At 40.5% G+C, this 25,697-nt stretch overlaps 1 protein-coding gene across 9 annotated transcripts in view; it reads right to left on the bottom strand.

The window, feature by feature from the left end:
• The window catches only part of LOC121951210 (receptor-type tyrosine-protein phosphatase mu), a 211,096-nt gene that overhangs the window by 85,488 nt on the left and 99,911 nt on the right, over positions 1-25,697 (bottom strand). For all 9 annotated transcript variants that reach the window (XM_088085802.1, XM_088085798.1, XM_088085796.1 and 6 more), the window contains 4 exons: positions 14,119-14,427; positions 12,564-12,673; positions 6,427-6,628; positions 4,587-4,689 (listed from right to left, as the gene is read on the bottom strand). In XM_088085802.1, the coding sequence (XP_087941928.1) occupies positions 4,587-4,689; positions 6,427-6,628; positions 12,564-12,673; positions 14,119-14,427 (724 nt within the window). The remainder of the gene's footprint in view (positions 1-4,586; positions 4,690-6,426; positions 6,629-12,563; positions 12,674-14,118; positions 14,428-25,697) is intronic.

Genomic DNA, 25,697 nt, shown 5'->3' with positions numbered 1-25,697 from the left:
CCATTAAATCGTAAAAAGCATTGAGTTGTGTCACGTTTAGGCACAGCTATTAGCGCCTGCTTTGCCGTGATCAAAGAAAGTTAGTGCTTATTTTAGGACTGTAGAAAATCACTTAACTGATTTCAGGCCGCGGCTGAGCACAGATAATCTGATGCTACAGGGTGAAAACTACACTGGAACTCCGTTTCCTCTCTTACAACTGCTGTATTTTAAAGCTTTCTCTGTTTATGTATATGTGTGTGAGCTTGCTCAAGGCAAAGGTTATGGCAGGAAAAGAGGCTGATTTAGTGGTGTAAATGATAAGGAAAGCATCTCAAATCACTTATTTCTGCAGAAGCATGTAAACATTTATTTTGATGCTACGGAGTGAGGAGGCGTATTCTAGCCCTGACGATGGGCCATTGCAAACATTAGTTTAACACGACATGACTGATAGACAGTTCACTAATCCTCTTAAAGGAACAGTGTCCCCTCTGGTAAAAATTGTTCCCGGCTACGCGTGTCGTCCCCAGAGATTAGAAGCCAAATCCAAGTTGGAAATGTTATACCGATTAGCAATTATACAAATATGAAAAATGCACTGCCTCCCTCAGCAGTGACAGTGTCTGCCCGGGTCTGTCTGAAATATGATTTGACTCTGAGCATGAGTGCCGGATGCTCAAGTGAAACGGACGTTTGTCATCTGCCACGTTTTGATTTTTTCATGAACCGGCGCTTATCTTGTGATCTTCCAGTGCGTTCCCCTTCCTGTATTACAGCAAAACATCTGCTGTTTGAAACTCGAATGTCTGGAGCTCTATTACCTCCTAAACCCAATCAGTGTGCAAGATTGCGTTATCAAATCACGCTTCATGCTGCTCTGCTCTGTGGTGTTGCAGATCAGTGTGCTCCCCTGTCAAATCCCTATTTCATATGGGCTTTAAAACTGATTTCATAAAGTGTTCAATTTCAAAATGAGCTACCCACCACTCTAGAAAAGTGATGGCTGCTCTTGCAACCTGAGCAAAAAATTAACATCTAACTGCGGTGTGAAATTTGAGTCCTTGGTTGACAAAACTCTTCAATAGATTGACGGCATCAGCTCAAAGTTTTTGACTTCGGGGATTTTTTCCAGCACCCCAGGTCATGGAACAATTTGGGAAAACATCTCTTTATGTGTGCCTCAACTCAGAATGTCTAACTCAAAAGACATTAGAGATGTTATTTTTTGATGACTAAATTTATCATTATTGGCCAGACTGCAGATCCCAACAGACCGCCTCATGCAACTCCTGCGAGTGAAAGCGACTTTATAGTCACCTTAAATTTTCAAAGGCATCGCGTGTCACTTGAGGTGGAGGTGGAAAACACCCTTCAAAAGCTTGCCGGTATCTCGTCTTGGGCCTGCATCATAATCTCTCCTGTTTGCTGCCCTCCACCACCTCCTTTCTTTTTGCAATTCATATTTTTAAGACACCAGGCGCACACATGAAGGCAGCATACTGGCCTTTATGTCCTGTGAGATTTAAGAGACGGGAGGAGGTGGGGAAAGGAATGTGTACCTGAAAACCCCCGAAGTTTAGACGTGGAGAAGCTCTGCTGTGATCAAAGGATGCCGCAATTAGTTTTGAGTTGTAGTTGTGCCATGTACTGAACTCCGCTGATGAATGGCAGTACATTTTTTTAATGGATTATCTTGAGAGACTCATTAATATATATGATCCTTGAAACTAAACGTCTGTATCAAAACACATTATTTTCTCTTTATCTAATAATAAACACTGTCACCGAGTTTATCCCCATCAAAAAGGGATTAGATGACAATCCTCACATTTAGGATTACGCTGTAAAGCGTTGGAGCACAGTTATGTCTCATCCCAACCAAACAGAATGAAGTGGGTATCAAACTTCAGGTTACATCTCCGAAGAGGAACCTCTTTCATCTGGTTGCGAGGTGAGCTTGGCTTCCAACAGTAAACAAAAGAGGAGCCCAGCATGCTAATTAATGTAAGCTCTGATTCACGACAGTCTGTTAATTATAATTAGGGGTTTGTAATTAGCCCACTGGAAGAATGGCAGCCTGAGTAAGGCCTTCTGAATTGTACCTGTGAGGAGATTAAAAAGCGATCGCTCCGTCTTTCCTGCTCAGGCCTCTCCGTTTGGCGCCGGGGCATTAATCTGGGCAGCTGCACATACGGTAAACGTGAGCTGACAAGCCTGACTAAAGATCTCCAGGCTGTAATCTTTAAAGGGCTCAGATGAGTTGATAGTGTAAAATTGAGTTTAACAGTGAGCACAAGTGTTCATCACTCCTCATATGAAGGATTTAACCCTTTCTTTCAGGGTGGTGATGACTGAGAGCACCACTGTTGCGATATTTTTTGGGTGTTTTCTTCAATCATGGAGTGACAACACTTTTCTTGTACTGTGTTCAGATGCTTTCAAAAGTATGTAAACCTTTATATCCCGGACAAATTTGTTTCCTTTCTTTTAAAAGCAAAGGGAAAAAGGCAATGAGCAACTTGGCAAGAAGTGTTCCAAAAATTACAAGAAATTAGGAGATTTAGAAAATCATTTTTTAAAAAGCTACGGAAAAATGTCAAAAATTCCAAAGTCTAAATCTATAATTCAAGCAAATATATTTAAAAAATAATTATTTTACAGACTTATTTTTTTAAGCATATTTTTTCCAAGGTCATTTCCTTGTTTTGTTTTTTATTTGTTTGTTGGTTTTTTTCTTTGCTTTTATTTTGATGTTCTTTTTTTTTAGGTTAGTTTTAGTTCTTGTACATTTGACTTTTTTTTCCCTTTTTGCTAATTTGGGTCATTTTTTTCTGAGCTGCTCATTGCTTTTCTCCCATGTGTTTGAAAGAAATCAAATCAGCTCAGGTTTAAAAGGGTTAATATATAAGTGCAGATAATTCACTTCGCACAGTCTTCACACCAAGTCCCTATTTTTAAACTGTTGCATGTTTAAAAATAAGTATGACCTTAATTTGTGTCAATCACGGTTACGGACGAAATGTCATTAAAGTTTATGATTAGATTTTCTGTTTTTTCTCTTGATAAGATGACATCAGATCATGAATATTTTCTTTATATAGTCATCTCCTCCAGGCACACTACTGCAAGTGTTTTCATTCTGTAGTCTACACTGCTACATGTAGCTACATGCTAACATCAGGGAAACATGAAATCTTGTTTGCCAACGTTGTTAATTTATCTCTTATTTTGGATCATGTTCCTTTTGGAACTTTAATGGAAAGTGCCGCTTTTCTTTTGTTGCAGTGATCCCTGAGCCGCAATGGTGGTGCAAAGACGCCGAGATGCCAATCGATTAGAGACCTATCAGAGTCATGGATGTATAAGCAGTCAAGATGGGCCAACATTGATCCCTGTGAAAGCTCTTCAGTGGATTTGGAAGCAAAAAAAAAGCTCTATTTCCACAGTACAAATAGCCCCAGTCTTTCAAACTACAGGGCCTATAGAGCAAGCCTGCTATAGGCTTACGGCGGCCTAGTGGCTAACTTCTGGCTAAGTGGTCCGCTACCTTGATTTGGACTAAAATGATTACATTTTTCAGCTCTTCTAGACTTTTATTATCAGATTCAAAGGATAAAATCCTGAGAGTGAAACAAGGTTTTTGCACGGGTTCTGATGCTAAAAAAAAAATGTATGCTCTGATTTACAGACATCTCTTTAACAATGTAAAGTCTTTCTGGCCCCGTGGCATCACATGAAGAACTGATTGGTGTAATTCCACTTTAGGCCACTGTGTAAAAGTAGCTGCTCCTGAGGGCTTGATCAGAGCAGGTTGTGCTTTTTCGGAGGGTTGGCTTAAAGAGACAGGCACTAAAATGCACTGTTTAGACAGAGGGTTAATGCATAAGCTCCAACACAGACAGTATGAAGAAAATAAATGTTTTTTGACCATTTAAGTATATGTTCTAGTAGAAACCTTAAATGCAAGTATGAACACAAAAATGAGCATAACAGGTCCCCTTTAAAGATGCTGCATTAACCGAATAGTTGTATAAAAGAAACAACTCGTATTGACCAACAAACAGATGATCAAGAGAGCAGTATTCCTTCCAGAAGCATGCAGTGGCCTTGGGTAAACAAAAACAATGACTTTTGCCCAACAGCTTGGCACTTGCTGTACACAGTGCAGACGCACTGCTTCCCTAATAATGACTAACAAATGCAGCATCAAGCAGGCAGCATTCCTTCGCTCCCCAGAAGCCTGAGGTGTCTCGGGGTGGGCAGCCAGCTACATAAAAGACATGTAGTGGAAAGAGATCCTGAAGCTAGCCTTGGCTGCACCGGGTTTTGTTCTCATCTTCAAAGGCTGTGCTTCTTTTTCACAGGATCAAAATCCACAAACAAATAAAGCTCGGAAAATGAGATGCGTACAGTAAGGTACTGAATTCCCTTGCAACTTTCTTTCACGGTGGGGTATTGATAAACACAAGCTCTTTGATAATTTTCTGTTGCTGATGGTGGTTCCTGGTGTTTTAATATGCTGTTTTGTTGTTTTTACTCGGTGCCCTGTGTGTGTGTTTGTGTGTGTGCGTGTGTGTGTGTGTGTTGTTATTATGAAAGCCTACCTCACAGGTGCTCCTCTGCTTTGTGCTGGTTTAAGCAGTACAGTGACTGTGCTGTCTGTTTGGTTCAGGGAGGTCTCCTGGTCATACGCCGGCATCGAAGGAGCTAACGAGAAAACCAAACAAAAAGTGTTTTTACTACCCTGCAAAGCAAACTTCAGAACAGTTCAGTTTTGGTCAACAACAAGTCATCTTGTGTAATGAGTCATTCAGCTCGGCAGTAAATTGAAAAACAGACAGTTTTCTCACTTCTACTCTGAGCACTTAAACCTTTTGCCTTTATAGCCCCATAATTTAATCATTAAGTAAAGCATTAACAGAGGGGTGAAACATCGGCTGCTGTCAAAAAAGTATTCACAGTGTCTCGCCGAAAGACAAAGTCTCCAAAGTAGTGCACATGTATTACAATAAAATAAATGTAGAAAGTCAAAAAAATAGCCGTCTAGCCTTGTGCTCATTATCTAAATCAATCCCACTTTTCATTAAATAAGACCAGACATGGTTTATGGCACAATTTGTCTTTTACCAATCAGGCAAATTTGCTAAATCTAATGTCATTATCGGACCAAATAGCATTGGAATTAATTAACAAAACACTGAGCTGGTTCAGTGATAAAGGATATGCAATGCAATGAGTTGTATCAGGGTTTTCCCACACATTGATCTATTGAAACACACATTCATGACTGAAACATCTGCCGCCATGTATTGATTTTATATTTTTGGAGCCGGAGAGTTCATTAGGAGAGCTGTTGGAATTTATAAAACCCTCGGTTATGCATTGCACCACACTCTCGGAGCCCAGAGCGTACTCTGGGTAAAGACAGAGCAGCAGAACATCAGGCCCAGTGAAAGTGAAAATTAAATCTTTAATTGGGCTGAGTCTAAAAGTTTGCATTCATTTGCCTCTGCAGCAGCTGCTCCTCTCATCCATTGATCGGATCTGATTTGCTCTGATGGCATCAACAGATCGATTATCCACCCAATAACAACAAAATGCTGCAGAGGAGAAAAAATACTCATGAGGAGTTCTGCTTATATTAATATTATCAAAATATATTATTACACTGCGTTCACATACCCATATATATGTCTACATTTATTGAGGGGACAGACAATAATAAGAAAAGGGATACACATGCACAAAATAAAAAAAGGGAAGTTTGCTGACACCCACCAAATGTCCCCCTTTATCAGCTACCACCATGCACATATTATAATTCTGTGGGAAACACTGTCTTATTGTATATTCACGGTAACAAATTTTTGAAAAAATATGGCCAAACTATCAGTAATTTCCAGTTTTCTAAAATGCAGTAAAATACCATAAATCTTGATGCTTTTTGAAGCCAAAAAACAGTAAAGATATTTCATTTTACCAAAAGTAGGTCCAACAGAGGGACAGAAACCACATGTAGGTTTGTTACAGTATTACACTGTAAACCTCCCATTACTCCTGTAGGATAGTATAATAAATTCAACAGAAATATATAGTTGAAGTATTGTAAGTAAAATAAATAAATAAAACAAAGGTAGTGACACTGTTAAATAACAGAATTATGCTGGCAACTGCAGCTGCCATATTTTAGGGTAAATTTGTTGCAGTGTCGGTTCATTTAATGAGTTGAAAACCAAATGCATAATAATGATTCTTTGAGACAAAGACTATCAGGACAGTAAAACATTTGCTATCTAACTTTGGTTGAATTATAATGAAGTTACATTTTTCATTCACACATTTGGACATTAAAAAAAAAAAAACTCCAGCAGCAGTAAGTGGTGTACCACTTATTCGACATCATCCACACACTGACTGGCCGTGCTTTGTTTTGACCTCGCTGACCTGAAATCTTGGTGGTGAACTGGGTGATGATAGGGGGGCCGTAGCCCTTGGCTGTGCTGGCGCGCAGGGTGAAGGAGTACGTCGAGCCTGGGTAGAGGCCTGTGAACATGTGGGTGGTCTCGTTGCCCAACTTCACTACCTTCCCACTCTGGTTGGAGAGGTCCAGCTCAGGGTCGAAGGAGCTCACAGCCTTGTAGGAGATCTAGAAAGGAAGGAAATGAATATTCTGATAGTGGCCTCTGGTGCTCCGCGCTCAGCTCTCCTCAGCTGAGGATTTGTATTCAGACAATGAAAACATTTTACGTTGGCGCTCCTACATTTACTGTATTCACCATGTTAAGGTTTTCTATCTCACTCATGCTGGTGAAAGTTATCCTAATTTCCCTTTGAACTACTTAGAAATACCAAAAGCAACAAAGCACAATTTAAAAAGCCTGAAGTCGTACAGTACCTTCTCCTGTGTGTGCGTATAAATAAATTAGATGGATGACTAAATCCAATCCAGTTATTATCAAGAGAATTTTATCTTTTATCAGTATTATTTATTTATTTACTTAAGGTTTATTTAAAAGGGGCACGGCATATTGATGAATATAGTATAAAATACAAATGTAAATATGCCAGAGTTAGCAGGACTGATAATTAACCCTTAGCAGGTAACAGGAAAAAAAAAAGAAAAACATGTAACATGGTCTAAAGTTCAAGATGTAAAGTGCCTTATTTATCCTGCTATAGCACATATATGCAAGATTACATATAAAATTATCAAATAAACTTTAACTTTGTTCTGCTGATGTTTAGTCAGACACAACTGCTCAACGTTTGTAAAACAAAACCTCCAATGTTTAAGCGATGCTAGCAGATTGGTTTTGTCTGTCAGTTTGTTGGTTCACCACTTTGAAAAACTTAATAATATAAACAACTATTGAATGGATTGCTAAATTTTGGTCGTCCTTTACCTTTCAATCATAGGTTTGAAATTTTGATCTGCAGAATACTTTGGTTCATGACTAAATGCCAGCAAAACTAATGGCTTCACCACAAGCCTCAACTGTTCCTTATGTTTTAAACTAATCACCAAATGTTAGCATGCTAATATGCTAAACTGAGATTGAGGACACAGTACACACTGCACCTGCATGCTAACAATAGCACTCAAAGAAATGTCCCCACTTAAGGCTTCATGGCCTCCAAATGGAGGTTTTTCAAAAGCAAACCGAGTGTTTCGAGAAATCATTTAAAAGTTGGCTGCACAGGATACAAAGGACACCCAAAAATGTAAGTTCTTTGTTGATAAGGATTAAAAAATGTTGAAAACCATAGCATTATCTTATTTTAATGTTGTTATATGTATTCCAGCTGACGTTACATTGGCATAGCTGATTTGTGAATTATATATATATATAGGATGCTAACCTTAGCCTACAGAGCATCTTGAATGGCTAATGAATCAGTTTTCTTTTTAACTTGATAACATATTTGATGGATTGATCCGTGTGAAACTTCCGTTGTGAACAAATTACAGGTATCTATGCTTTTCTGTCTCCATCAGATAAATGTCAAATGTAATTTTGTTAATACTATTATTTGAGGCTTGATATGAAGATCCCGCAAACTGCTCTTTCTTAGCATCACATTGTATTGATTATATTAACATTTCTGCGCCCGCGGACCTTCGTCAAGAGTATAACTGTCTGTTATACTGAATGTTATGTTAAATTCTTGACAAAGGCACCAAAATGTTAGTATAATCAATAAAATGTGATGCTGAGCAATGGCAGTGTGTGCAATCCTATTTTCAATTCTCAAGTGATATTTCCAACACACCTGCATTCGAGCTGAATGTGCAAATGTCTCTCTTTAAACAGATAATACAATTATTGCCATACTTGCATCTGTTTACAGTACATAAACACCATTTACGAATACTGATAATAAACCAGGATCCTAAAAGTAAAACAAACATAAGAATGGGATTGAGCCTTTGTGTTGTTGATGGGCAACATTATTTTGTACAACAGTAACATGTATGATAATATTTACAGATAATATTGTACTATTTGGAAATAAAAACAAAAAAATATATATTGGAAACACTTTTTTATAATGTAGCCCAAACAATCCAAAAGTTTTAAATTGGCTTCTCTATCTCCTCTTTACTCCTCAGTGAAGCCAAATGCCACGGAGTAATCTTTAAAAAGTCTTGTGTTGAGAAAACAAACTCTGACTTCATGTGTGAGCTGCTGACTCCATGTCAACAAGGCTTAAAGCTAAAATTAGTGAGGTACAAAAGGTCTATGGAGAGGAGCTGTTTCACAGCAGCTGTTGGATTCTACTGTATAAGCAGAGCTACGTATTTTTTAACCAAAGCTGATGTGAGCTTGTGGTTTCAAGGAGGGAGGAAATACACATAATGTATTCCTTCTGCATTAATAAACACAGGGAGCTCTGGAGGGAAGCATTAAGGTGAGTGTTTTTGCTAATATCCATTTTGAATAACTGTAAAGTCCCACTTTAAGAAAATGCCTCTGCTCGTAAAGGAAAACCTCCATTATAATTCCAATTAAGGAACACAAAGGGAGTTAGGAGTGCTGCATAATTTGTGTCCATCAAGTTTTGAAATGCTTCGAGGCCTTCTCATTTAGTCTTTGTCTCTGAAATGAGTCTGTGATGCCAAATCCTATATCATAACATTTCAGGGAGAGGAATTTGAAATGACTTGTCAACACTGGGCACACGGACAGGTTTTTTACAATTATAATGGGACTGACGGGAAAAATAATGGAGAATATTGGAGCAAATTAATTTGGGCTTGCTTGTAACTATAACTTGATCTGATATATTACGCTTATCAAACCACACTGGTTTATATTTTACTATATGAGGGAGGAAAATGACAAATTTATGAGGCATTCATAAAATATAAATGCCTGCACTATTACCCGTACAGTAATTAAGAAAGCCGACTGCTGATGTATGTTGCTGTGTACCCTCTCCTGTTACCTAAACTCCTCCTAACATTATTTAAAGAATACTTTTAAACGAAACTTTAATCTATTTAAATGTGTCTGGTGGATTCGGCAAAAGTAATATTGAGGCTATCTTTCTTAAAGGTCAATCTCTGTAGGGATCCTTTTCATAATATTTATTTACACTTAAAACAAACGCATTTTAGATTTTAGTTTTTAGTGGATGTATATTGCACTGTAAAAAGAAAATAAATGTTTTTACTTAAAAAAAATTAACCGTAAAGTTTTATGTTAATTAAATTCGAGTAGACAAGTTGAGGTAATTTTGTAATAATTTAACTTGTCTTCTCAAATTCAGTCAACTTCAAAAATTTGAGGCAGTCTGGACACTTATATTTTTATGTTAAAACAAATAGTTTCTTTTTACAGTGTGAGGGGGCATACTGTCAAAGTTATCCTTTACCTCAGACAGACCTACAGTAAATATTAATCATGTATGAATGTAAAAGACTGCAGGTTTTGTAAGAACATTGGCTTTTAAGGGAAATCGCTTTACCTAATATTACTTTTGGTTTTATGAAAATACAATTTCTTTTTTCACTTACCTAAAAAAGTAATTTGATGCAAAGCTTTTACTTACCGCAGCATCACTATGATAAAGAAAATGCTACTTAACTTTAATTTGTATTGCAAGAGATGTCTGATGAACAACAATTGGAAGATATACTGTAGAAGAGGAGCTTTAAAGAGAAGCTGGCTCGTGTTTGATTGAAAGGCTGCCAATAAAATGGCATCCGCAGAGCTTGGTCAAAAAGGAATGGAGCTGAAATCTGTTTGATATCAGGCCTTGTCAGACGTATTTCACTTCGAGTCTTTTGATAATGTCAAATCAGAGAAAGGTCCTGGCTTATGAGAAGGGGAATACTGGTAGAATAAAATGTGGTTTTACTATCTTAAAGTCCCAGTGAAACAGAAATGACAGCGTCTTCAGCTTTTGTGACGTATCTCCCAGTGAAAAGGAATTTTTCATTAGTGCACAGGTACAGGAGGGATTTCAATCAAATCTTTTGTATTTCATTGGACCAAAAAAATGTAGTTTAGCGCAATATGGAGCAACAGCAAAGTATTGGCTCCATGCACACTTCCCTCGCATGGGGCATGTTCAATCTGGAAACAGTGTGCAGTGAAACATAAACTTTTGGGTACATTTCTTCTCGTCTGAGAAGATTTCCATCCATCCCAAACATGTTTTCTATTGTCCCTAAGACGGCAGGCTGCTGTTAGTTTCGAGCTCTGTTTTTTGCTCGTGCAAAATTGATGTGGCACAACAGAAAAACATCGGCCTCTGCTATCGAGGAATGTCACCTTATTTACCAAAGAGAGGCAAATATCTGCTGATTTCTCCCCGTTTAAGACACGGTGAAATTAAAATGAATACTCTTTCTTACTCTAAAATAAAATCTGTTATTCTAAACAATGTTGGGAAATCTATAATGATGCTTTGTATATTAGCTTCAAGAAATACCAGGATTGTCTGTGACATATTGATTACTTTAACCAGACACATAACTATACTGTTTAGGCTTTCTAGTCACATACAGAGAGGTATTTTCTGCAGCATATGAATATAAAAGCCTGGAGTGGGCATTTTATAAGGTGAAACACATTTGCATCAATGTAAATATGAGTGAACCTGACAAAGCAGCGATGCAAACCCGCCGTTTGCTCCGAATGCTTTTTCTTGTACCATGAAATTTTAAAAAGATAAACAACTGAAACATGTTGCTCTAAAAGTGATTAAGTGTGCGGTAAATCTACCGTTTTTATAGACATTGTTTTCCTGCACTCTGCCAACACCTCTAAGTGCCATATCGCCGTTTACAGCAGACAACACCGCACTACACACACTTGAATAAACAGGCCCTTGTTATGATTCAGAGGACTTTAGGACTTTGCTGCTTGGATTGAAATGTCTCGGAGCCGCTACTAGAGAATCTATTCCATATTTCATTCACCTCAGTCACCTGATGGCATGGAAGTGGATAGAGCAACCTATACGACGACCCCGACCGCATCGTTTTTACTATTCAATCTGCTCTCCTCGTATGAGAAAGAGACCTGTCAATGACTGCTAACCTAGTCAAAATATCAAGCGTGAGCAAACGGCGACAAGAGGGGGAATCAACAGAGGGGAATCAATCTGTGGGAGAAGCTGCGGGATTACTTCCACCTTAAGCTGGTTAGGATCAATGTGTACATACACAGTGTGCATGTGTGTGTGTGTGTGCAGACTGTTTCTATTATTCAAGACTCAATGCAGCTCCCGGACAAGGCTGGCAGGGGCTGTGTGGAGCCTTAAGTCAACATTTGCTCTGTGCTGAATCGTGTTATGTGTTCGAAGCGTGTTTCAGAGATTGTATTTTCTTTAGAGGTCGCACATGTGTCACAGGACAGAAGACGATGGCAGATTGCAGTTGATTCAATGAACAACGACGGAAAAAACTCTTGGGTGGTACTTCACATAGGAGGTTGAAAATAGATGAGTTTATTGTGAATAATGGAAAGTGAATGAGTACAAAGCTATGCTAGAAGTGGCGCTCGAGGAAAAATCAGGGGCTCAACAAAATCATGAAAATAAATTTCTGTATCAAATTTTGTGCCAGTCTATGATTTAAAATAATTTAATTTTTGAATATTTCTGTCAACCACGGTAATTCTCCTATACGCTTAGCACATCAGAGAAGTTTAAGTCCTGCAGCCTCAACAATAGATGCAGCTAAAATCTACGCACTAAACCTTGAAGCCTGAACTGAAACAAAGCCTAAAAACTAAGTTCAACCTTATTTAAACCAGTTTCATAAAGCACATTTTTCATTAAAAAATGGCCTCATTTAATGGAATATGTCTGCTGGTAATCTTACTTTATGAGGTACTGTCTGTGTTGTTTGGACTAGCAGGTGCACATTGTTCCAATGTTCGACCTCAAAAAAAAGTACTTTGAACATTTCTCTAGCAGCTCTGTACACTACTGCACATCACAGCTGTGCAACAAAGAGCTCAAAGATGCACAGGATCCAGAGGTGGGGGAAGAAAATATTGCAGGTCTGTTTAATACTCTAAAAGGTGTTCAATAACTCTAACACGGTGTGAACGCTAATATTTGTGTACCTCGAACTGAGTGATGATCCCGTAGGTCTGCGCTGGCTCCCTCCACTTCAGGATGATCTTCTCCTCGTAGGCACTGCCCTGAATGGACTCCAGAGGAACAGCTCCTGGCACTGTGGGAATTTATCACACATATGCACGACATAAGTGTATAAAAAACATTTCGAATTTTCATGGATACACATGCACTGATTTGTTTTTTCTCCTCTTTAGTTGATGTGTGTCAAGTTAAAATGCCAATAAAAGTTGTTTGAAAGCAGTTGCAACTTTAGTCTTTTCTATTATGATTTACCCAACCCATCACCTCGCGCCGATGTGCATAAAACAATCAATAAAAGAGCTCTTCAAGGACCCGCAGTACACAAATGGCCATGAGCCAAAGTCAAACACATCTTAATGGGAATTTGTGAGATTATTTGAAGTCACTGTCACTCAAAACACAATGTGTGACAGTAAAACTGAACACTTTTCACACAGATAAAAATCAGTTGCAAACAAAGATGAACTAGTATCCCCACGGGAACCGCGGGATTCTTAATCTTTCCACAGTGTTTACATGTACTGAAATACTGCCAAAGAGATCCGGTCCTTTAACCCCTCATGTGAATTGCTTTCATTCTGTACGCGAAACATAATGATGTGGAGATGTCTTTTTTTCCCTGAGATTTATCTTCAAGAATGCAACTACAGCTACACCCTGTCTGTACACTTGTTCCCCTGGGACTCTAAACACACAGATCCACAGACACACAGAAGTCAGATAGTGAGAAACAGTTGCCACTTTCAAGTTTCCAACCACAGATATCTGAGCCCGACATGACAAGGCTCTCTTTTCGTCAGCTGAGCCTGTTTGTTATCTGGCGGCCGGGGTTCCTTGAGACTTCTATAGAGTTCATTTCCTGTGTCTTCTGAGGCAACACTGAAGAGCTTTCATCTTTGAAGGAGGTGAAACAACCGCGCGACACAGACACACACTTGCTTGTCTGACTCATGTGCTATCCTAAAAAAAAAATTGAAGAATTCCAAACTTGTTCTTAGTGGAAGCTGTTTATGATCAGGTGAGATTTATCCCGTCATCCTTTTATCCATTTGAAGATGCATTCTATGTATTCTGTTCTGATTTTATTTTTACATGCAGGTTTTATTATGTCTTATTGTCTTTTAATGTGTTTTGATGTGAAGCACTTGGTGCATTTAATTTCTTTCTTGTAATGCACGTTAGGCCTCATTTGCCGCTATACAAATACGATTTAATTTTATCATGATTATAATAAGCACTTTTTCTTAACAATTTTTGGGTATTTTTTTTCTCTCATTGCTTATTGCCTTTCTCCCATGTTTTGGAAAAAAATCAAGCCAATATTGCTCATGTTTCAAAGGGTTGAATATTGTAGTTTGAATGTAGGTGTTGGATAGTTGGGTTGGGTGGTTGTGTTTCTCTTTCTTATGCATTTGGTCTCCATAGTTTGTAAGATATCTAACATACGATCAGTTCTGCAAAATCTTGTTCCACACTTCCCAGTCACCGGTACAGGAAGTAACTCTGCGTCACACTCACCATCCTCATCAGTCTGAACCTCCAGCTCCGTGCTCTCTTTGACCCCCTCTGGATTGCGTAGCACCAGCTTGACACTGAGGTTGGTGAAGGGCGTCAAGTTGTGGATGGTGTGCTGAGGATCGCGGCTCTGGGTGTCGTAACACACCTCCTCTCGGGTCTCCTCCTTGCCGGCCACCCTGGACCGGTACTGGACGGTGAGGTTGTAGCTGTAGCAGCGGGTCACGTTGTAGCCCAGAGGCTCCCAGCGCACCGTCACCTGCTTGGATTGGATGTCCACCACTTCGAGCTTTTGTGGGCCGTGCATGGGCTCTGTCGGGGCGAACAGAGAGAGAGGAGTGTGAGCATACATCAAGATAATCAATTAGGCCGTATGAAATGGCAGGGAGCACGAGATAGTTTCAATAAAATCAAGGAAATTACTGAGGTATATGCCAGGGCACAGAGAAGGCGGTGTTCCTTTGGGTCAAAGAAAATCTACTCCCAGATTTTTCATAACACTTGAGACCCGGACGATACTTTTTTTCATATTGAAAATACTATTTCCTCTGTTTGGAATTCATATTCCCAGAAAATATTTGAAAACTTTCAAAGCCACAGCCTGATACTGAGCATTGCCACATCCCATCACCGTTGCTAACTCGCTCTCACAGCAGCTGCACACACCAAGACACCACAGGTCTGTTGGTGGAAACCCTCAGCAGGAGGTGTATCATCCCTTCAGAGCGTGCCGTTCCTCTGCTCCTTCTACCTTGTCCTCTGCCTTTTCCTCTCTCTTTTCCATCTCGCCCAGTGGCGGTCAGCTATTAGCGCCACACTGATACAGAGTCAGCCAGCCTGCCAATCCAGGCAGGACACAACCCCCACTGCCATCCTATCACCTCTAATCACATATACTCTGTGTCTCCTCGCTTTTTCTCTTCTGCTTTCTCTATTTTCTCTCTCTCTCTCTCCATCCTTCCATCTCCTCTCCCTCCGTGTCTTTTCTCTTCATTCCCCTTCTCCATTTCCTCTCTTATTCTGTGGCTCCCCCATTTCTATTTCCCGCTCTCTCTCTTTCTCCCTCATCTCCTCTCTCTGCTTGCCCTGTCTATTTTCCCCTCTTGCTCTCTCTCTTGCTCTCCTACCTACGGGAGGAAAGCAGCCCAAGCACAAGGTAATGGGATCAATTTCCATTCCAGGTTAAATTCGCAGTCCATTTCTCTGGAACTTAACACTTTACCACCTATTAGGAAGAGCCAGGGCTCAATTTCCCCGTTCCCCAGGAGACACAGTCCAGCAATTCAGAGGCAGCCACGGCAGCCATGTTTAACATTCTGGAGGTGCATGGGGGGAAACTGGACTGGAGCTCCAGCATGCTGTTCATTTCTACAGGCTGTACAAAGGACGTGACAAACAAGCAAGAATCTAAATGAACAGCACAGTTGGCACCATTTGAATATTATGAGTGAGGCTTTACAAGCATAATGTCTGACTGATTAAGTTTTATTGAAGATTTTTAAATACATACTGGCTTGGGCGGTATCACGGTGTTATGATATGCCAGCGTATTTAGAAATCCAGCAGGTATGTTTGTACATACCATCATTAATACAGGTGCATATCTTTCTATTAAACTCACTGTATGCAGTGCACAGCACACACCACCAGAGCTCAGTCTCCTGTGTGGTGGAACCATGGATGTATTAAGAAAATCTGGATACAGCCATGAAGGTCGGGCCCCCTTCATTCTTATGAGAGCTGCTCATTGGTGCATGAAGCAAAAAAAAACCCCTTCTTCCAGGTATAAAACACTCTGATCGAGGCCCCATAATCCATGCACACTAGAGACTTATGGCGGCCAAGCACGGCCGAGTGTGCCCGAGCACGTAACTTTCAGTTTAACGCTTAACTAGCTTGGATGGCGGTATAAAAAAAATAATAATAATCTTGCAGCTCGTTTGGACTTTCCTAATGTTATCAAACTGGATGGCTGAAATCTAGATAGTGAAATGTGTCATTTTGCGGGGGTTTTGTCGCTCACAAAAATGTATCCACTGATTTACAGACATCTCTTTCTGGATGTAAGTCAATGGGAAATCTGTCCCATGAGCATCACATGACAGACCCAGATGGTGTAATTCCATTTTTGGCCACTATGTAAAATTTGCATCAGAGCCTGATGCACCTCCTGGGGGGCTTGGGAGGAACAGGCATCTGAGCTGAAAGACAAGGCGACACCTTGTGGTGGAGGGAGAAGTTACAGGACTGTAAACAGCTGGCAGCCAGCAACAGACAGACTGTGAGTAATAGCATGTTTTTTTTTTTTTTTTACGTCTAACTTGGTGAATTAAGGGTTAATATAGACCACCCTGAGCTGGTGATTGTTGGAAAAGTGGACTAACTAACTAGATTACTAGCAAGAGTAACCAAGGTTTTGGTTAGTTTTTTTTTGTTTCTGGCGAGTTTGAATGAAGTGTGTTTTATGATGAGTTAACGAAGCAATTAAGCCTTCAGTGAGTCTTCAGTGACTGAAAGAAAGTTGAATTCAAAAGGTGTACAGTTGTGTTTCTCTGTTTAACAAGGAAAACAGGTGTTTGAATTTTACTTTTTTTAAAATCTTGTGGGTTCTATTTTGGCTTTATTGATCTGAAAGCTAAAAGTAAGTAGCACATTCACCAAATACCCAGATGAATTTTCAGGAAGACATGAAGTATTACATACTGCCCAAGACTAACGTGAATGATTAACAATGCGACTCATGTAACGCTTCAGAAAAGCTAAAAGACAGAGATTAATGTTTTTCAGGAAATTAGGTCATGACATGTGACATAACAGAAGCGAGTACAGTGAGAGATAATAAAGGCGCCTTCTGGCTGAATGAAAGATGGAACACTTTCAGATTTTACAAGGAGAAACAACGGATGTGATCTCTGTTGCGCTTTCACAGAGCAGATGAAATAACATTAGATGGGCCAGACAGAGGCAGAGGGAGAGCTGTTAAAGACAGATGAGGAATGGGATATTAATGTGTAGCATATAGTATATGAACCATACACAAAGGGCTACCCATGAAAAAAAGCAAGTGATGAAAATGGAAAAAAAATATTTCCGAAAGAGATCAAGAGGCAATTAGATTTTTTTCAAGGATTTGTCACAACAGGTCTACACAGAGTGCTACAAACAAAAAAAATCCTTGACAGAACATGTATCAATCAGCTTTAATAAAAAATCAAATTAGAATTTCTGCCTACATGTAGTGAAGACTTTCAAGGAATTAATTTTTGGTGAAATTGAAGTTATCACTGTACTAACATGTTTAATCGCAGTGAATAACTTCCATTTAGAAACGTGCTGTCTTTACTTAGAGACTATTTTTTTTACAGTGGAGTACAGCGGACTGATAGAGAGCTTTGTCACATGGAGCAACGACAATCACCTGAGGTTCATTATCAGATAAACTTATGAGTAAGTGGCGGACCACCAGAGCAACAAGACAGAGCACAAAGTTTTAGCCGTAACAGTAGACAATACTTGAAATGTAGATGCTGCTGAAAAGAAACTACAGATTCCAAATGAAGATGCTTCACACATATCTTCAACTTGGCAGATGATCACAAATGATCTGTACAATCAGCACAGTTTCAAGATTAGTGTCACAAATTCAGCATCTGACCAAATGTCTCCCCTTCTGTTCCTGAGTTATGGCGCTGAATAATGGCCAGAAAAGTGTTTTTGCTAAACATTATGACAAGTGAAGTTGACCTCTTGGATATAAAATGTCATCACTTCATCACTGAATCATATTAGACATCTGTGTGAAATTTGGTCATAAATAGTGTACAAATTCTTGAGGTCACAGTGACTGGGACTGTTGACCACCAAATTCTTATCAGTTAGTTGAGTCCAAGTGAATGTTTTTTAATTTCTTAATTTACATAAATTCCCTCAATTCTTAGATATTGTGTTCACGAGAATAAAACAGAAGGAGGTCACAGTGACTTTGACCTTTGACCATCAAAATCGAATAAGCTCATCACTGAGTCGAAGTGGATGTTTGTGCCAAATTTAAAGAAATTGCTTCAAGGTGTTCCTTTTTCTATTTTACCAGAATGGGATGCAGTGTGGACAGATGAACATACAGACAACCAGCCGTTGTCGGTGCAGTGACAACAGCTGAAGAACCTGTATATATTTTTTCTGGTAATCAGTACTCTGTATTAAAGCTCGCATAAAAGTGCTGCATATTCTTTGAGAAATCCTGCCATGATGTGTAGGAGTACTCCTTTGAAGGTGTCATCTTTGATAAAGGATCTCGCAGAACTGACCTCCAATGATTGTTAAAATTGAAAAGAAATGTCAATCTTCGATGCAGAATGGTATGTAAGACATTTACCTTCAAAGGGATCAGCCCTAAAGTCAATATTCAAGTGCTAGTAGACAAAAAGAAAGCCAACTCCTCTCTAGTGGAAAACCACAGTGTGGGAATAAATGTGATAATTCAGAAAGTAATCTGCCATTTTAAACAAATGTAATCACGCTCAAGTAAAAGAGGTTCTTACACAGGCCTTGGAAGAACTGGCTAAAGAAAACAGGCCTCTTCAAATAGGTTGCAATGTTGGGAAAGCCATCCAGAAAATGGAAGTTTAAACCCCTTTATTTGCGGAACTATCTGTTGGCTGCACTCAGTAGGCAACGGTTACACTAAAAGCACAGAGAATTGCAGGGTGGCCAGGCACAGAAATCAAATTAAACCAGATGCTCTCAAAGTGACAAATGCACCAAAGTGTGAATCTCAAGCAGACATGCACGAGCGGCTGGGAGGAAGTCTCATTTCGAAAGCGTTCAAGGAGAATGTCACACTTCCGTCTTTGTGGAACATCACAGATAATGTCCACTACACCCTAATTCCTGCCAATGGAGGAACGCCAGAAAGAATGGGAATCACTTGTGAAAAATATTGAGAGAAATGGCCTGGGCCACATAAAGAGGAGGGAAAATGAAATAAGAGGAAGCAATAATTTATTGATTTATTTATTTATATTTGGCTTTTTGGCACAGGGTGAGAAAATTAGACAAAATATTTCTTGCTAGTGTGCCAACACAAATAGTGAAGGTACATAAAGGAATATTGGCCATTTAGTAAACAGCTCTTATGACTATTCTACAGCCTCTCCCTGGAGTTTTGTTGAGAAAAGGCTAATTGTTTGTTACCCCATTGGCTCCCTGCAGTGCAAATGCCAGCTGTCTGAGGGAGGCAGTAAAATGTGAGGATCTGTGGCGGACACCCAATCACAAAGTGTGCCCCGTGACTCAGAATGACATCATCTGTTTTCATGAACAACAAGGTGCCTCATCCATTTCGGAGCCTGGTCATGGTTGACTTTGAAGAAAGAGCAAAAAGGAAAAAGAAAAACACCCTGTACCCTCCTCCCCCACTTAATCTCAAATGAACGGGTCGCGCTGAATGGCTGATATCCTTTATAAATCCTCCCGTGTATGGATGGAGGCTATGCAGCCATTTTCAAATAGGCCCATAGGCTCATGAATGACAGCTGATGAGATGAGCCTATTACCCCAGTCTGCTGTGACCGCTAGTTTAGTTTTATTGACCGAGCAGTAAGAGGCTCAGTATCAAAAGCGCAAGCACAAATCACAACAAGGAATAACAGGGCTATCTCTCGAAATCCATACCATTTTTTTTTTTTTTTACCAATTCTCACAAGCTATCACACACTGAGGGCGACACTGGGGTGAAAGTACTGAAAATATGACTCTAATATCTCTCCAGTATGGCAGATATTTCCAGTGGAATAGAGTTATAATAATGGCTATGAAAGCATCCCTTGGAGCAGCAAATTACTGAGGTCTATCTTATGCCAGGGCACACAGAATGAGCTCCAGCGAGAGCCAGATTGGTATTCCAAGCGGTGGACAAATTATCACCTGCCCCATACTTGGCCATGTAATTGAATAATTTGAATTTGACATTTACATAGAACTATTAGTGATTTTTTTGTCATTACAGCATGACATTTAAATAATGTTTTTAGAAATTATCAGCACATTATTGCTTCTTGTTAATTTGAATGGGGGCTGCGTACACGCAACTGCAGCTAAAGTGATAACATGATTTCCCCCAAAACATGAAACAAAAACAACAAATAACTGCATGTTGCAGCCCGTCTGTCCTAGAGGGGGCTTCAAATGGTGCACTTAGCCCCTGGGTAGAGCGAGACATTAGTCCTGGATGAAAGGAAGCAAATTGGGCATGTCCGGAGCACAGCCACTTTACTGCGAGACAAGTGTGTGTGTGTGTGTGTGTGTAATAGGGGGACAATGTGTGCTTTCTGGCGTGTTTATGGTCTTCTGTCAGTGAAGTGAGCATCCGTGCACAGCGACGCAGATCTGGTTCCTCAGCATCTTGCTGGTTATACGTACAGAGGAACGATTTAGTTATCAGATCTTCCTCAGGCTTTGCGGCGTACAAGTCATTCAGAGAGCCAGGATCTTTATCAGATCCACATCGATTAAGAGCAGAAAAGCCTGGTGCTGGCATACACTTCCATCTCCCTGCTCAGCAAACAGAACCGGGGAGGGGTTGGGGAAGAAAGGACTACTTCTCCAATGATTAGAAACCATCGTCAAGTCAATGCGGCGCCTGAGCCTGTGTGCTATCTCATCAGGATGAAACGGCGCTCAGGTTGAGGAGGAGGTGGTGTGGGGTTGGGGGGGGGGGCTGTGCTGTTTGGAGATGAAAAAAAGAAATGCCTCGACTTTCACAGGATGGCATGTAGACAGTCAGCTTCCGCACTGGAGAATGTCAGCCGGGGCTTGTCACACGCAGGTGCCTTCGCTGTAGACAGTACCAAAACAACATGACAACGGCGAAGATTAAATTCTGGTCGGAGGGCTGTTTTCATGTAAAGTGTTCCATTCTAGGCAGTGAGGCCTGGTATTGCTGTCACTTATCTCTCCGTTGCTGTGTGTTACTCACTCCGTTCTGTTTGAGCTGGGCGGGCTGGGAGGCGAGCACATTTGTTTGCCTCTTTCTATTACATCTCAGTGATAGCACTGAGGCCATTGAGGTAATGACATGGGTTTTACACTTAGGAAATCATTTTCATATCCCGCAGAAGCGAGCCGTAATGATAGCTTTTGATAACCGACAATCAAAGCTCCATCACCCTCCTAGAGTGCTCCTCTATGCAATCCTCCGGAGGAAGAAAAAGAGAGGAGGGAGGGGGTTAAGAGGGAGAGATGGAGGGAGTCAATGTGTGGGTGGGGGGGACTGGAGACAGAAAGCTAAGACAGAGGAGGGCGGAAGTGCCAAGGTTTTTGTTCATCAAATGCAACAAGTCAAACCAGGCCTTGGGGTTGACGCGTGTACACATCTTATAATTGATAGCTCTTTAAAAGGCACTGTACATGGACCTCTTATGTTCTAACATCACCCTCTACAACCATTACAAAGTCAGAGACAAATGCCCACGTGCTCAGGACACACACACACACACACACACACACACACACACACACACACACACACACACACACACACACACACACACACACACACACACACACACACACACACACACTTTGCCCATACACCTTGGAGGCGTGGATAATCACAAGGATTTATTGAATGGTGGTGGTCGCTCCTCACTCTATCAAGTCCTTCTTTATAGGCCTTGTGATAAATGAGACTGCCATGATGGGTGAGGATGAGGGGCGGAGGGGAACTACAACGTGCTGGATCGAATTGAAACCACAGAATGAGCCCCAGCACTGGGCCGGCCTGGACTGCCACCTTGTCTGATGAACCCCCTGAAGCTGTAGGGGTGGAGATGAATGGGTGAACGCCTTCCTTCTCACAGCGCTGAACGGGAAGGCCGAGTGAAAAGCATGAGGGGGAAAGTAAGATGGACCTTACCAGCACAGGAGGATGATGCATGACAAGACTCAAGATTGTCAAGTCATACAAAGTAAGTGCTTGTCTTTGTTCATGATCGACAACCTTACTGTCTACTGCCCTAAAAAAGCAAACAAACTAATACTAGTACGCTTCAAACTCACAGGTCATTTTTGTTTCACTCCCTTTAATATAGCCCCATTTTTCTATTGCTAAAAGTCCATCTCCATGCATTTTCCAAAGTATATAAAAAAGCTTTTAGTAGGCCTAATAGCTATATTTCGTTTAACATGGTTTTCAGTTATAATACTTCACACAAAACTCAGAAAAGTTGAGTTTGTTGAGGAGATCTACTCTTTCTCCCTTATCAGGAAATTCTGGAAAAGCCTCCTCTGTTAGTTTCAGAGGTTTTGTTTTCCATTTTCTTCAGCACCGTTAGTACTAGATTGTCCGACGAAAGATAAGTATGCATCAAGATGGCTGGCATTAGCATTAGAGGAAACATTGGAGAGATTCAGTCATACATGTTTGAGCCTCAGTCAGACCTGGATTCAGAACAGGAGTCTGTTGTGCACCAAAATTGGTGGCAGGAAGATATATCAAAATGACCCTTTAAGTTAGCATCTTTTAAATATGTTTTTTGTTAGCTTGGTGGCTAACTGGCAGCAGATGACACAGCTTTAGTTTTGGTGAAACATATAATAATATTTGCTACAATATAGTTTTTGGTAGATAGTGGAAGGCAGCTCCGTGCAGGGTCCAGTTTACATCCAAAAACTGCACACTTTATCATGTTTGCTGTCAAAACGGTAATTATGCTAATACTAATTCTGCTCTCTGTATTGACAAATCTGCTCTGCGCTGGAGGTTTTTTTGTCAGTGTTTTGTCAAAGTCTGTCACCCTGTTGGCAATTGGCTTTTGCATCAGTGACACACCCAGTCCAGCTTGCCTGGCATACATTTGGATCTCTGATTTAAGGGAGGTGTACCCACTTCAGTCGAGGAACATGAAAACACCTCTCTAATGATAAACTTTGCAGAGATACAAGTCAGTATAGTCAAGGTCAAACATTTTAGGGAACATAAACTTTAGAAAAATACATTTTTTTAGTTACAGGACCTTTGAAATAATTTTTTTGACAAATCTGTATGAATGAACGTCATGTTAGCTTAGCTACAACCAGTTTCCATTTGTACATTAACCCCTGATATACAGACAACAATCAACTAAATGATACTGGCGAAAATGTTTAAACTGGACGACTGGGAGACAATATCTTAATAAAGGAGTACATTTTATGTTTCTCTAAGCAGATTTACTTTTATCCTCAAAGGGCACAGAAACAGCAGGATATGCACAATGCATGTGTGTTTATGTTAAACTGACTCATGACACTGGGAGGACGTGTGCATCTGCGAGCATGCCTGATAATCCATACATACAGCATATTTTCATGGAATGAGTAATTTCATGAATTAATAATGTTTACTTAGTCCCATCATTTTTGCAACACACTGGGCAGCACAGTAGTTTAAAGCCCACTAAAGCTAAAAGGGGTCCTACAGTTTATTCATCACGACGGACACATTTCGTGGAGGGGAGATGCAGTAAGTAAGGCACTGCATCGCACAATATAATATGATAACGCCATTCTCTCACACTTTTCCACAGGAAGCAAATAACCTCATATCACTTTGCTGCAAGTCATAAAACGCTGAACTTGTCGACTGCAGTATTGAAGAATCAGATTTTTTCGAAAGAATAAAAATGACAGAAATGGAATAAATAACTCAATCAAACACAGGATATAAAATGTCAGTGGGAAGTCTCTTCCATCACTGACCATTTAGAGGGATTAGGAGAACAAACCTAGCAAGTCTGCCGCGAGGGCAAAAGGTGAGTCCACCAACCGGATGAAAACAAATGGACAGCCAGTTGATGGGAAGAGCAGAGGCAGCGGAGGTGGAACTGGTTAAATCAATCTTTCATTTCGTTTCCACCAATATGCTGTGCGGTGATTGGGGTCAGAGTGACAGGCAGGACTCACCCCCTCCTCCCTCCTCCCCCCATCTGTCTTAACACACACACACACACACACATGCCTCTCTACTGTCAGCCCAGGCTTTGTCTTTTGTGTTCAGGTTCCTGGGGAAAACGCCTGTGGTTAGGGCTTACGCACAGGAAGAACACAAGCCCTCATTTACCGACGGGGACACAATCTCTACCGGAGCAGTGGGAGGTTGCCAAGGTGATTCTTCAACTTCAACACTCCCCAGATGGCCAAAGCGGCAATGTCATTTGTCGCCAAAAACCCGCATGTGTCGCACTCAACTCAGGGTGTTACCCGGAGTGTAAATCAAAGTGAAGCTCTTGACTTTGTGAAATGGTCGCTGCGTTTTCTGAGCCACCTACTTTGGGGATGTATGGGAGCGAAGATCTTGCTATCTAGGTGGGGGAATACAACGTATAAATCTCAGCCTCCCTGACATTCCCGTCCTTTTAGTTGAGGAGGAGGCGCTGAAATGTTCTTGAGTTAGAGTTATACAATCAGACTGAATGAGTGCTTCCTGGACGCCTAGCGAGGGGAATGGGACATCTATAATTCAGCAAAAGGATGGAGAAAAATCTGTGACAAAAATTACGGCAGATAGACCATGAATAATTAAACACGAGGAATAGAAACATTTAAAGACCTTGAGAAGCATTTCAGTTCAAATTTAAAAACTGCCGGGAAAAAAGGATCTTGCCAAGTCTGACTAAACTACAGCTATTTATCATTCTCTTGAGGCTTAAGAGTTGAGGATACAAACAACCCCGATGATAATTGTTTGTGAGGAGCCGGAGAGGCAGCTCTAGAGTACGAAGAGAATAAGTTTACGCGGATGTCACCAGAGTATCGTTTGTGCACATCTGTTCTCAGAGCCTCAATTCCTTTGTGTTTGGGGAATAGATAGATGGAGTGATGGAGATGAGGGAAATAATAATAATGAAAGCAGCTATAAATGCAAAGTCTCCCTCGCTCTGTTTCTCTCCTTTCCAACAGCAGTTGTTTGAAGACGTGTCCTTGAGAAGAACGCAATTTGCCTTTTGCATAGCCAATATCGTAGAGCACAATTTGCCATTCTACCTCCAACTGCCTGTGATAAAAAGACTTTTATTGTGGTCCTCCCATAACCTTCCTGCACGCCACAAACTCAATCTTCCCTGTTTTCTCTGACGGACAAAAGAACACAAATTCAATGGGCCTCAAACCAAGGCTTTTCATTCCCCTCACCAGACAATATATAAACCCTATAGGTCACATGACTGCCAGCTATTGTGAGCGACAAACCAGACCAATGTTATCTGAGATGGTGAGGTGAAGTGGCTTTCCATTCATGCCTTGGGGTAATAATGGCATTAATTAGACACATCAAACCTAGCAAACAATTTCCTTTTAAACCCGCAGAGACAGCTCTGCTCAATCTTAGCTGTATAGGGGGAACAAAAAAGGAACAATCATAAAGGGTTAGACCTCACCGAGGCAATTTACCCTGAAGACATGCATAAAGCTATACAGGGGAGGAAGCAGCAGTTATAGCTGACAGATCATCATTCTACCTTTGTTAATAAAATGTTACGGTTGGGTTAGACAAGAACTGGGAAAGCAAAACAAACTGGCTGGTTTTAAAGGGAAAAACCACCTAA

Source organism: Plectropomus leopardus, chromosome 12, assembly GCF_026936395.1.
Source record: "Plectropomus leopardus strain MGB_pleo_1.0 chromosome 12, ASM2693639v1, whole genome shotgun sequence".
Classification (NCBI taxonomy): Eukaryota; Metazoa; Chordata; class Actinopteri; order Perciformes; family Serranidae; genus Plectropomus; species Plectropomus leopardus.
This window is presented reverse-complemented; position numbering and strand designations above follow the sequence as displayed.